The sequence below is a fragment of the Empidonax traillii genome, unplaced genomic scaffold (assembly GCF_003031625.1).
Source record: "Empidonax traillii isolate 1590-97213 ecotype Southwest subspecies unplaced genomic scaffold, ASM303162v1 scaffold2180:size94112, whole genome shotgun sequence".
Taxonomy (NCBI): Eukaryota; Metazoa; Chordata; class Aves; order Passeriformes; family Tyrannidae; genus Empidonax; species Empidonax traillii.
In genome coordinates, this window is record NW_020957373.1 from 11182 (window position 1) to 25709 (window position 14528).

Genomic DNA, 14528 nt, shown 5'->3' on the forward strand with positions numbered 1-14528 from the left:
GAACCTACCAAAGGTCGTTTAGAACCTTTTGAGGAAGCAATTTTTCTAAGTTTACACACAGGTATCATCTGCATTAAAAAAAAAAAGAACCCAAATCTTTCCTTCATTTAATCCCCTGCAGAAGCAAATTGATTTCAACTCATCCATCCCATGTCCTAAACATGCCAAGAAAAATGAAATTAATTACTTTATGGATCAAGGCCAACTCTATTTCCTCTGATTTTGTTATAAACCTACACATTAACAGCCACAAAAGTGACCTAATCTCCTTTACCTTGTCAGTGATTTATGGGAGCAGAATCCCTCACAAACAGGGCTGAAAAACCAGGTCTAATTATAATCATAAATATAAATCACCTTCATATCTCCTGAATTTGGTTTAAAACACCATCCCTACAATATTTATATTTGTTTCAACACTTCTTTTCGAAGAAAACAGGGTGAAAAAAAAAAAAAAAAGCTTTTGAAATCCAGCCCCAAAGCCCTGGTTTATTTACAGGAATCATCCTGTGAGAGGAGCAGCCTCTCCCTCGGGGATTAATGACACGTTTCTCATTAGCATAAATCTGCATCTCATTATCTCCACCCCTCCAGAGCCATTAGCAGAGTTAACAGGGCTGCTCTTCCATCCTCTCCCACCTTCCCAAAACAGGGAAGAAATCTGGATGAGGGAAGGAATAAAGTGGCTGCGAATGCCTCTTGTGAGCAACGTGGCAAGAATGAAAGAGTTTGGGCCTTGGAAGGCGGAAAAAAAGTGAACAAGCAAAAAATGGGTATTTATAGCAAATGAAAAGAGATTTCATTTCCAAGGATTTCTGGGGTGGGTTTGCTATTCCTGCAGAGCTGTGGGGGTGTGGAGTTCAGCTCTCCTGCCTCTCCTTACTCAGCGCTCGAGTCTCAGCCTCCTGTTCGGATAATTATAAGCTGAGCCCCTGAAAGGAGCTGGGAGATCGGGAATGGCACAGCAGGGATCTGCTGGAAGAGCTACAACCAGATTATTCACAAGATTTCACTTTTTATCACTATCAGGGAATCATGGAATGGTTTGGGTCGGAAGGGAACTTAAAGATTATCTCATTCCAACCCTGTGCCATGGGCAGGGACACCTTTCACTAGCCCAGCTTGTTCCAACCTGGCCTTGGACACTTCCAGGGATCCAGGGGCAGCCACAGCTTCTCTGCCCAACCTGTGCCAGGGCCTGCCCACCCTCACAGCCAGGAATTCCCAATATCCCAACTAAATCTCCCCTTCTCCACTATGAAGCCACTCCCCCTTTTTTCTGTCCCTCCATCCCTTGTCCCCAGTCCCTGTCCAGCTCTCCCGGAGCCCCTTTAGGCCCTGGAAAAAGGAATGGATAACTCTGACAAAAGAGCTAACCCTAAAATAAATGGATAACTCTGTCACCAAAGGTTAAATTAAAAACACACTTACTGGGATCCTTTCCTCGATATCCAACTCTTCTTTCTTCGGAGTTTCCACAGGATTTGCTCCAACAGGGAGGAATTTGTCACCTCCTGCACTGGGGAAGTACCTGGAGACCCCCCCAGAGCTCGGGGCAGATCCCAAAATCCCCTGGCTGCTCCCGGAACTAACGGGAACATTCAAACTATCCGGGGAAATCGCTCCCAGGTTGTCCAGGATGATGGGACCAGTGGGAATATTCAGGTTTAGAGACTGATCTTCAGGAGCATCCCAATTCTTCTGGCCACCAGCTGGAGAGCTTCCATCCTTTTTAAGGAGCTGAGCAACACTGGGAACCCAAACATCGGGATCCGAGCTCTGCCCCGTGTTTTTGCTTTCCGTGTCTTCACCGCTGGATCCAGAAACAATCTCTGGGATCATGGAGCCTCCTAAATTATTGTCCAACACTCCTAAAACGTGTTTTTCTTCTTCTGGAGGCTGCAGAGCCTCTGTGGAATTTGCTGGTGGAATAACTCCAGGTGAGGAATGTTTCCTGCTGGAAACATTCACGGCATTGTCCGACTGGGATCTTGTAAGAGAGGGGGCAGGCAGGAGGTTTTTACTTGGGAAATGCAAACTTCCCAGAGAACCTGCCTCCCTAGGGGGAGCAGCAGCAAAATCCTCGGGATCTCTGCTGCCTTTCTGGCTGGACAAAGCGTGGCTGGAGGAAATGGCAATGGCACTGGAGGCTTTTCTTCCAGGAGAAAATCCACCGGGAGTCCCGGCAGGAGGAACCTCCTCTGGCTGGCTGACGTTCCAAGATCCAACCTTCTCCATGAAACTAAGGGATGGGAGGGACTGGATTCTTCCAGTGTGGGGATATTTCCACCTGAAGGGCTCCAAATGTCCATCGTTTTCCTTCGGAGCACGTTGGGGGGAATGCTGCTTCCCAGGGGGCGCGGGGGAATTCCCTGCAGGAACATCAGGACACGCTGGAGAGGCCTGGAGATCCGACCGGAGCAGCGGGACACCGAGTTCTTCTGCCTTCACTGTCTTCTTCAGGAATACCCCCGGAGTGGACTGAAAGATGGGATGAGCAAAGTGCAGGGAGAACGAGGCGTCGCCTCCAAGATTGAAGGAAGGGGAAATGTCTGTGACTTTATGGCCCCTTTCAATGGAAAAATCCGAATTTGATTCACTCCTGCTCCCTCCGGGATCCGCTCCGGCCGGATATTCCGCACCGCACGGAGGCGTCTCCGTGTCAACAACCGGTTCTCCAGGTGCACCATCCCTGGTGTTTGTCCCAGCAGGGATCAGCTCCTCTTTCCCAAATCCCACTGCAGGAGGTGAATGTTTGCCCTGACCATCCAGGAAGGCTCCCTGGAGTTCCTCAGGGACGAACTTCGAGCTTCCAGAGCCGTTTAAATCCACTCCCTGTTCCTTGGACGCTCCTTCGCCTGGCTCAGAAGTCTTGGCAGAAGGAAGATCGGGAGCACCTGGATTTTGGGAATGGTCGTTCCTCGAGCCGTCAGATGAGTTATCTGACAAATCAAGCTCATTCTTTTCCAGCTTTTCCAGGACTCCTCCCTCGCTCTTGACCATTTTCACCTTCTCCTTCTGCATCTCCCTCTCGCTTTTTTCCGTCAGAGCTGTTTTGTAGGAGGAATTTCCTGAGGATGAGAGCTCATCCTGCCTCAGGAGCTCCTTCTCTTTCCCTGGAAGCTCAACTCCAGCAGCTGGACCATCGCTGTCACCGGAGGAATGTCCATCATTCCCAGACGTGCTCCTGGGCTCCTTTGGGAGAGAAGCTCCCGCTTGGTTCAGCCCCTTTTCCAGCAGGACCTTTGGAGCAGAGTTTGTGGAATCCTCACTTGTTTGGGGACTCGATGCCTCCCCATCAGTTTTCCAGGATTTCTTGGCCTCCTTGCTCCCCAGTTGTCCGGACAAGGAGTTTTGGGAAGACAAATTGGCATCTCCAGGTCCGGATGGAATTGGATGTTGGGACAAGGAGCAGCCACCGGGAGCATCCAAGGCAGGGGCTGTGTCCCTCAGGGATGGAGATTCGTGGATGTGGGAAGGCTCCAAAAGCTCCTGGGACACTCCAGAAACATCAGGAATTCCTCTGAAAGGGGCAAGAAAAGGAAGGGAATTTCTCATTATCCTTTTTAATCTCAATATCCTGATTTTCTGCTTTAATGTCACGGGGAAAAGCAGAACGTCCCTTAATCAAATAATTGGGGTTTAGCAAAATACACAAAAAAAAACATTCCCTCAATGGCCCAAAACCTGAAGAAATGGAAAAAAAGAAAAACCAAAAATGCCCTATAAAATAATAATAAAATATAATAAAAGAATCTTTATAAAATGTGTCTTTATATATATACAATATTTTTAATAAAACATTATATTATTGGTATAATTAATTAGCAAATATTCATATTTAATACAATGACTCATAATTCTATAACTAATTATAAAATATAGTGTTAATATTCTATTTATAATGTACTTATATAAAGACATTTTTTAATAAAAATATAATATGTATATTTAATTTATTACATAGTTATTATATATTTATAGATACATATATATATATATATAAAAACACATTTATATATCATTTTTATATAAATGCATAAAATGTTTTCTATATTTTTATTACACACTTGTCATATAAATATATTTATTATATAATATTATGTAATAAATATTACACATAAGGATTGTATTAATAAATATATATTACAAATAAAGTAGATGCAAACCTTATACTAAACTATACAGTCCCAAAATAATAAAACTTTAATAAAAATACATTAATAAAAAGAAATATTATAATAATATCAGTTTCTACTTAGTATGTCAATATTTTTTGACTTATTTAGGATCCAAATGTTTTTTCCTGACAGGATGTTATTAAATAAAGAAATAAGGGAATAAAATTCTACCTTAAGGGAATAAAATCCATTCCTGAGGGCTGGAAGAGCGACTCATCCAGGATCCTGGGGCCTCCTGTTGAGCACATCAGGAGTGGGAGACACGGAGAGAACCGACTTTCCTGGATTTCTGGGAAAATAACAAGGAAAAAAGAGCAATAAGAGCTTTGCCTTCCCATCCGAATTCCTTTTCAACTGCAGGGAAAACGATGGAATGCCATCCCTTGAACCCTCTGCTGGAGCAGGGTCCCTCAGGGAGGGAATTCAGCTTTCCTGTCAGGGAGCAAAATCCGGGTTCTTCTCGTCCATCTCCAAACATTCCATGGCACTGACATGTCCAGCTTATCCATAAACTTCCTTTTGTGCACATTCCCATCCTTTCCCACTCCCTGGTCAGCCCCTTCCATCCTGATTTCCAGGCAGGATGTCCACATCACCTTCCACTTCCTTAAAAACCAGGAGACCCCACTGATCCCTTTCCCAGCCTCCATTTTTCCATAAATTTCCATGATAGTAAAGGCTACACTGGATTTTTTTTCCTTAGGGATTCCAGATGAAGGAATTTCTTTTGGGATTCAAGGTGAAGGAACAATAAAACTTAAAGGAACAATAACATTTCAAGGAAGAATAAAACTTAAAGGACCAATAAAACTTTATTTTTAGTTTAAAATTAAGTTAGTTTTAAAATGGATTTAATTAATTTTGGTTAAATATGAATTAAAATGCTTTTTTGGAAGGAGGAAGGAGGAGGGAAAGAAAAAGGGGGGAAGGAAAGAAGGAAAAAGGGGGGAAGGAAAGAAGGAAAAAGGAAGGAAAAAGAGGAAAGAAAAGGAATAGGGGGAAAAGGGATGTAGCTTAAAAAACAGGTATAAACAGCTACTCCTGAATGATGTGACAAGAGGAGGAATTCCAAAGGGGCAATTCCTTTCAAATTCCTTCCAAAGAGGAATTCCAAGGTAAGCAAAACTGGATGGCAAAATTAATTATGGCCCATGTGGAATGTCAGGGGGGGAAAAAAAAAAAGAAATCAAGAGAGGAGAAAACGGCAGGATCAGCACAAAAGGGAGCCCAAGGAATGAAGGAACAAGGTCAGGGATGGCTCATTTCTGACATTAAAGGGCACAACCCAAACTGGGATTTAATGGACTCACCTGCTGGGGAATGGTGGGATTTGGGGAATGGCGGGATTTGAATCACAATTTGAATCGTGGTTTGAAATCATGGAACGGGAGACCGAGGTAATTCAGTGGGATCTGCTTCATTTTTATTTAAAATATACAGAAAACAAAGATTTGTGTTCAGGGGCTGATCCTGCCACAGCCTGGACATCCAATTCCTCATTCCCAACCATTCACCTGGAGCAGACAATCCTTCCAATCCATTTATTCCATTTAATGTACACTTTTGGCCCTTATACTTGAAAATAATTATACCCAGAATTGCATTAAAGATGTCAAAACGTGGATTTAAAGAAACTTTGGGCGAGTTGGAACCTAAATTATTTTAGCTCTGTTGGATGGACATTTCCCCCTCCCAACTCGTTTTATATTTAAAATAATAAAATAAAATAAAATAATAATATTTGGAGTTCTCAAATTCCTCTTGTAATTCCCACTTTATGTTTACACAGCATGGCATCTTATTTTGATTCAAGCAACAGAAGAGAAAAGTAAGTTTTCCTGCTCTTCAGCTCCATTTTTTCACTCTGAAAATGTATTTTCCAGCTGCAGTGAAAATCAGGAGGGATTAAAGAAAAGGTTTTTCCACCACAATAAAAACTGGGTGTGCTTTGGGAAGGAAGAGACAAAAAGCACTGAAGGAAGGATAAAGAAATAATGGGGAAAAAGTTGCCAAAAATAGATTTGACTAACTATTTTTTATTATATATCTAAACACATATATATAAAAATAAAAGTCCTACATACACACACATATATATACAGAACAAGTCACAATATCTGGCTGATAAATCAATATATTGTATCAACAGAAACAGAAGTACCACTCAACATTTGCATTAGGGAAGTCAAACAGATGAAAAAGTGAATTAAGATTCTCCAAGCAGAGCTGGAAACAGGGAATTCTCACGGCATCGAGTCCCTTCCAGAGCCTTCTTGTCTCTACCCTATGGGAAATTCCACAAATCCCTAAATTCTTGCAGAGAAGGTCCGTGGATGAGGCAGATATTTGCCAAGTAACAGTGCACAGTGCACATCCCTACAGGGCAGGGAATCCCTCCAAGTGTCCATGGGATACTGGGAAGGAATTCCTGGCTGGGAGGGTGGGCAGGCCCTGGAATTAATTTCCCAGAGAAGCTGTGGCTGCCCCTGGATCCCTGGAAGTGTCCAAGGCCAGGTTGGAGCAACCTGGGCTGGTGGAAGGTGTCCCTGCCCACGGCAGGGGGTTGGAACTGGATGATCTTTCAGGTCCCTTCCAACCCAAACCATTCCCAACCCGACCATTACATTCCAGTGGGAACAAGGTGACCTCACACAGTGGGTTTAGCAGGAAAAGCAGGACAAGGAAAAAATCAGACTCTTCAGTAGGAGATTTCAGCTGATTAAATCTGCAGAGCTGTCCCCTCAGACTGAGATCCTTCAGGAACTCGCTCCCCTGGCTTCTCCCAGGAGCATTCCCATTTCGCTGAGCCTCAGGCTGACAGTTCCCACCTTCTCCAGAGGTTCCCACCCGGAGGAACCATGGTGGGGATCCCTGACTTGAAGCAGCAGAAGGACTGACAAGGTCAGGACAGAAGAGCGAGCCAAAAAGGGAACATAAAAACAAGGAAGAGCGAGGAAAGCTGAGATTCCCTGCATCCCCATTCCCTGTGGAAACCCACTTGTTCCCTTTAGGAAGCCGCAGGGATGGCCTGCAGAAGCACCTCCTGAAGCTCAATAAATGCCATTTAATGGGGGATACAACCCTGCTTTTATTTCCCATATAAACCCCAAACCCAGCCACGCCCCACGTTCCACCTCCCGCCGCTTTCTCCCATCTCCCAGCGCACGACCCCGGCGTGTTTTCCTTTCAGCCCCTCGTTTTTCCCGGGGGGAGGCAGAACAGATCCCTGTGATCCCGTTCGGGATGGGCTCGGGGTGGGTTTTGCCAGCACAGGAGCCGAAAGCAGCCAGTGACGTCAGCGCATCCCTCTGGGAGCAGCTCGTGTGTCAACACACGGATTTCTCCTGAAGGTCAAAAGCTCCCGAGCAGGCAGAGCTGGGAATGTTCCCCTCCTTCCCAGCCCGCTGCAAATTCCAAATGCCACTGTCAAGCTGCCGTTTGGGGGAGGGGGAAAAAAAAAAAGGAAGGTAAAACACAACTAAAACCATTCTGTGGCTCTGCCAGGCTGTTCCACGGGAGCGGTTTCAGTACAAGTGGCATTTGAGTCTCCCTTCCTGCAGGAAGATTCCAGATATTCGTGAAGGGAAGAAGAAATTAATTATGTTGGAGCTTAATTTTTTTTCCTTCCCCCTCACCTCTGCTCCTGTATTTGGAAATGAAATGCATGTACAAAAAACATGGAGCTCCCGGGACAGCTCTGAAGGGGAAGAAATAAAAGAGCAGCAGGAGGGAGAATTCTCGTGTCTTTCTATCGTGTTAAAAAACATATAATTGAAAAATATAATGAAAAAAAATATAGGGTTAAAAATATATATTTAAAAAAGGTATTGTTGAAAATGTAAAATATAATCAAAATGTAAAATATATCATTAAAAATATATCATCTTAAAAATATCATTAAAAGTATATTACGTTAAAAATATATCATTAAAAGTATATCATCTTAAAAATATATTATGTTAAAGTATATTTAAAATATCATATTTTTAAAATTAAGATTTAAAATAATATTTAAATATATCATATTTTTACATTTCATATCAAAAATATAATGTATTTTAAATTTTTCATATAAAAATATATCATGTATTTAAAATTTCATATTAAATTTTATATTTAATATATATTAAAATATTTCATATTAAAAACAATTAACTATTTTATATTACAATACTCCATATTAAAAATATATAATATTAAAATATAAACAAAAATATTTAATTTTTTAAAATTTCATATTAAAAATATTTCATATTAAAACATATATTAAATCTTTCCTATTAAAAACTTATTAAAATATTTTGTATTAAAATACTTCCTATTAAAACCATATAATATTAAAATATTTCCTATTAAAATACATAATATTAAAATATTTCCTATTCAAAATATATCACATTAAAATATTTCCTATTCAAAATATATCATATTATAATATATCCCATTAAAAATATATCATATTTAAAAGCTTTGTGTTTTCTCCTTAATTCCAGTTGCACTGAAAACACAAACCCTGATAAATATCAGAGAGTTTTTATGGATTAAATAGTTTCCAGTTCTGCAAGTGACACTAATGAAGAGGAAAATGCTTTAAAATATATTAAATAAAACAATTCCACACAAAGGAGGGAGGCAAGGACAAAGCAGGAGGATGGGGAGGGACTGGAATGGAATTCCCAGAGAAGCTGTGGCTGCCCCTGGATCCCTGGAAGTGTCCAAGGCCAGGTTGGAGCACCCTGGGCTGGTGAAAGGTGGGGAACTGGATGTTCTTTAAGGTCCCTTCCAACCCAAACCATTCCAGGACTGTGAATATCCATTTGAAGTGCAACATTCCAATATGGGTTTTGCCCAGACCAAAACAGAAACATCAGGAATTGCAACTAAGATGATAAAATCAACAGGAATGAAGGAAGAGGGTGGGTATAAACTTGTGTTTCAGCAGCAGAACAGAGGCCAGGAGGAACAGCAAAGCCCCATCCCAGGAAAAGTGGGCAAACAACAATTTTTTTAGACATTTTATAAGTAATTATCCCCTTTCCGTTAGTCTGTGATAACACCACATCCCCACAGGAAAGTCCCTTTAACTGCACAGTCTGGGTGAAATTTTCTAATAGCACAACACTTAATCCATAATTCCTCAGTCTTTTCTCCTATCTTGAAAGAATAATTAAAGAACACTTAGCAGATACCTTTGTAAAAGGGTTACTGAAAACCTTTTAAAACTGTATTTGGGCACTACTTCGACTATAAAGAAACCCTGTAAGGAGCAGGAAAATATAAGAGCAGGTGGAATTTATGAGACCAGGGTACAAGCCTGAACACACTCTTATCAAACAGTTTTTCATGTTATCAATGCAAATATATCTACCTTATCATCATACTTACCATTCTGAAATAAATAAGGATTTTTGACTTATGAATATAACACAGATTTTAAGGGCACAGAGAATTATCATCTCGCCCACAGAGAACCCAAAAAATGGCAAAATTTACTTGGGTCTGCCCTTAATTCTAAAGGAAAAAACAAGATTTCAGTTTTACCTGAAACAAAAAATAATCTGTAAGAGAAGCTGCAGGGAAGGGACAAACCCTCTGTCTCGTTGGGAAGGTGGGCCTGGACAATAAAATTACACCAAATGCAGTTTGGAAACACAAAGAAAATCAAACTCAGGTTAGGGGTTGATTTAACAGTAAAACCTTCATTGTAGAGCAGTTAAAAAAAAGGCCACTGTGAACATACCCAGCAGTGAGTCCCGGGCTGGATCTCCAGGAAAACACCTTCTGGATGCTCCTCCTAAGGACAACATTCCTTCCTCCAGCGTGGGGAATTCTGACAGGTCATTCCTCTCACGAGTCAGGCCAAGCTTTGTCTCTGAGGCAGCGGTTAAACAGCTGGAATTTCCTTCTGCTGGAAGCTGGAACCACGGCTCGATTCCCTAAAAACACAGCAGGAGGAAAAAAGTGCTCCGGCATCAAGCAGGTACTTCCAAAGGAAATAACAACCAAGTACTGAAACAACATAATTATTGATTCTAAGTTGTATTTCTCACACAAAGACTCAGTTTTTAATGTTAAAAATATATATATATACACATAAACTAATAAAAGCAATAAAATATCCCAGGGAATGATCAAAGTCCAGCCCAATCCCTGTTTAATACCTGAAAGCCCTTCTACATCTGAACACCACGAAGTCATTTAAAGCTCTTTTTTTCCACACCAGAATTTTGCTGTGTGAGCCCCAGTCGTTGCACAAGGCTCTTCCAATCGTTCAGGAACGCAACTCTTGAGCAGCCCAGGCTTTCCAAACCACTTGTGAGCTCACGGAATCCTCAGAGCAATCCAACATTTGGCAGCACCTCCAGCAGACGGAGTGGCCGGGGACTGGATGTGGCGGCATCTCCATCAGGCACATCAAGCCCTTCCCGGTAATTTCCACCCCATAATGAACCTCCAGACAAAGCTCAGCACAAATACCCAATTAGCAGCAGTTTTCCTACGGATTGCTTCTCCCAGGGAGATCCCACTGGTCGCTGATCCCTGCGTTTCGCTGCTGCTGCTGCGGCTCCAGGATTCCTCCCTCCGGTCCCGGCGTGGGGGAGTCGTGGCAATGGGCTACAAGGAATTCATTCCTGGTTAAAAACACATCCTCTCTTTCCATTTCAGTGTGTGTGGTTATTTACTCATTGTGAAACACCTGAAATACCATCCCCAAAAAATTGGCTCCTCCCCATCCTCAGGCGGTGCCTTAAATTCCACCCAGACTCCCAAACTTGGCTCCTTTCCTGCTTTGGATCCCAAAAAACTGAGCCTGGTTTTGTGCACATCAGCCCATCATTTCTGAGGGCCAGGCATTTATTTCTCATTCCCAAATCCACATAAATCACAAACCACCAAAACTATTCACCCCCTTGATCAGAGTCGGACGTTTGTCCTGTGTTCATTCGATGGTTGTTGAGTTTCTAATATTTATATTTATTTATTTATATATATTTTACACATTACAATACTGCAATATTTATTATTTTACTAAAATCACGTTCTAACTTATATCAATGTCATAAAATTCAATTTTAAAAGCCAACTTAGGTAAATTACTTCATCAAGCCCAGTTAATTTCTAGATTATAATCAGGCAATGCTTTGAGGGCAGGAATTGAAGTTAACTTGGATTCCTGCCAGGAAAAGAAGCTGTGACATTATTTTTTTCCCCCCATGAGGTACCAGAGGAAGCTGTTCCTGAACTCAAAATGAAATTTCTCCTCTAGAACATCCCATTCCTGAGGTCACAGAGGCTGGAGCAGCATTTCCCAGACAGCACAGCCAGGCAGGTTTATTGAGATTATCCCTGGGAAAAAAGGTATTCCAGGAACACAAAAATGCTCCCTGTCACCTCCACCTGCACCAGGAACTATGGATCCACTGCTGGTGGAATTACAGTGATCCATGAAGTGGGAATTCACATGTGAGGGGCAGAAATAAAAGGATGGAGAAAAGGATTTCCCAAGATGAAAGAGGGAAAAGTCCAGACCCAAGACCTGGTTTAATGTAAAAGAAACCTTCAAAATTCAGCATTTCAGGTTGTTTCCTTAAAATGTGAACGTTCCCTCCTAGATCATCTAAACTGGCTGGATTCTCTTTCATCCTTATGCACCAAAAAGCTGGAAAAGATGGGAATAAAAGCTTAAGATTTTGTAAAATTTATGACATATTGGAAGTTCAGAAAGGTCAGCTCACTCTCTTATTTATTAATGCCATCGCTTTACAAAACGTAACATCTACAAAAAAATAAATTACAGTCACCACAAATTATTTATCCACCTGTTGTGTTCCCAAGAATCCATTGATTCTACCATGGAGAGAGTGGATTTAGCATCTTCAGATGAGGAAAACCCCTTGGATTGTTCAAGAGACACCCTAACTCCTCACCTTGCTGTGCTTGGGTTGTCACCTCCATGTCCCCAGCCCTTCCCTGGACACCTCCAGGGGTGGGGACTCCACCAAAAGTGATCCTTAAGGAAAAATAATCACTTCCTGAAGTCAAATACTTCCCACACAAGCAGGATTCTCCTGCTAGTCCTGAGTTAATGTGTGTTTTCCCAAGCCCAAGCTCCAAGTGGCAGTTCCCAGTTTGACGATTTCCTTTTTCATCCTCATTCCAAAGAGGAAAATATCCAAGAAATAACACAGTGGCAGGAATCTGCACGGTGTGTACCAGGATACAGGTACTTAATGAAGCTGTTGCAAGCAAGAAGTAAAGATTTAGTGAATTAGTGTAATCATCTCTGAGGGCTTCCACGGAATTAAACCCAAATGAAGGAAACTCAACAGAAACTCAACAAGCTTTTTCTCTTCCTGAAATCCAGCACCTCAAAAGTTCAGTTTTGCTGCTGAATACATAAAAGGGGGGGGGGGGGAAGACAGAAATAAAGCTGAACAAACCACAACCAACCACCCCCACACAAGGCAGAGCCAGGGAATGAAACAGCTGGAGCAGCAGCTCCTGATTGGATCTCTGAAGTGAAATGTGAACAATGCTCGGTTTTGAACTCCTGAAGGTTGGAATATCCAGGTTAGTTCTCCTTTAGTCTGCCCCCTCCAGACCACTAAAATATCCCAGTAAAAATATCACATGACAGAAGCCAGGAGAACAAAGAAAAAAAAAAGGAGATTTATAGAGACACAGGGAAGAGAACCCCCGAGATGGTTAACTCCAACAACCTGATCTTCCCAAAAGATCAGAAATACTCTATAACTTCTTCCCAACGCTTCAGCTCTTTCCTCCTTCCTAAAAATCAGAGCTACAGGGCCAGATTAATTCAATATAAATCCGTGTTTCAGTTTTCCCAATCCATCTGAAAATGCAGCTGCAGAATTACGAGTCCTGGAAAAATTAGCAGTGGAGTTCAGGACCAACTTCTCCAGCATCAGGGAGTTTTTACCCCAAATTGAGGTGACAAAGGAACAGTGACAGAGGCAGATCCCACCTTGACAACTCCAGGACTTCTTTTTCCCTATTTTGTCAAGAACATTCCCAGTTCTGATGCTGTCTCCCAGAGCATTTGTCACTTCCCCTGGCACAGCTTTATCTACTTATTTTCTAGGTCTCACCATCCACTGTTCATGGCATTCACCAGTGGAAATTCTTAATGGGAACAAGAGAAAAAAAAACCAAAAACAAACAAACAAAAAACAACAACAACAAAACAAAAAACCACCAAAAACAAACAAACAAACAACCAAAACAACAACAACAACAAAAAACCAACCACAACCAAACACCAAAACCTGGAATGTCTTCCAAACTTGCTGAGTATTTTCCCAGTTCATGCCAAGATCAGAAACCCTTCTGAGGTCACATTACAAACCAACTCCATCATCCCTTTAGCTCCTACAACCCTCTCAAAGATGGTGATTAAATGGGTTTGGAATCCATTTTCAACACTCTCCTAACATTGTATTTCAAGTGGTTTCACGGAATCACTAAGGTTGGAAAAGCCCTTTAAGATCAAGTCCAACCATCAAGCGACAGGTCCACCACTAAACCACATCCCCAAGGGCCACATCCACATTGCTTTTGAACCCCTCCAGGGATGGTGATTCCACCCCTTCCCCTGGGCAGCTGTGCCAATGCTTGACAAGCCTTTCAGGGGAGAAATTATTCCCAATATCCAGTCTAAACCTCCCCTGGCACAGCTTGAGGCTGTCTCCTGTTCCCTGGAAGAAGAGACTTTGTCAAAGGCTCTGATTTTCATTTCTCCATTAGTTTATGTTCAAACTGCACGTGGGGATAAGACATAAACTACATCCTTTATCACAAATAATAGCTAATTCAAGCTTTCCAGGGTTTCTCCCAGGCCTGGGAAGCCTTTGGGAGCAGGAGCAGGGGAGGTGTGAGCTCCTCCACGCCCTGTCCCCAGTGCAGTGTGAGCCCTGTGCCACTTGGAGTCCCCAGCCCACAGCTGCGGGCAAGGAATGAAGGAGCATGGAAAAACAGGAACCAATCTCTCTGTTCACACATGGAATTGGCCACCTTGTCCCTGAAGATTAAAGATATTATTTAGCCAGAACACAGGGAATGTAGGTCAGGCTGTCTCATCCCAACCTGCTCATTTCAGGGAGCAATTATCAGCTTGGAATGAAAAACCGAGGAAAAGCAAACCCACTGCGGTGCAAAAGCCCTTCAGAGGCCACACACAAACTCAGAATCCCCATAAAAATGCAACTGGAGTTCATAATAACCCAGTAATTTCATTTATTTACAGCTTTATAGCCCGTATCAACCCTGCCTGGTGTGTCAGAACACAGAGTAAAAAAACCATGAGTCTCATTCAAGCACAGAACAAGG

The 14528-nt window shown here is 42.2% G+C and overlaps 1 protein-coding gene across 1 annotated transcript in view; it reads right to left on the bottom strand.

Annotated features, from left to right (window-relative positions):
* The window catches only part of LOC114071652, a gene marked incomplete at its 3' end in the record, with an annotated part of 25887 nt that overhangs the window by 5679 nt on the left and 5680 nt on the right, over nt 1–14528 (bottom strand). The window contains exons 2-5 of the mRNA XM_027909501.1: nt 10659–10796; nt 9922–10117; nt 4353–4470; nt 1432–3523 (exon numbers count right to left, since the gene is read on the bottom strand). Of these exons, the coding sequence (XP_027765302.1) occupies nt 1432–3523; nt 4353–4470; nt 9922–9988 (2277 nt within the window). The remainder of the gene's footprint in view (nt 1–1431; nt 3524–4352; nt 4471–9921; nt 10118–10658; nt 10797–14528) is intronic.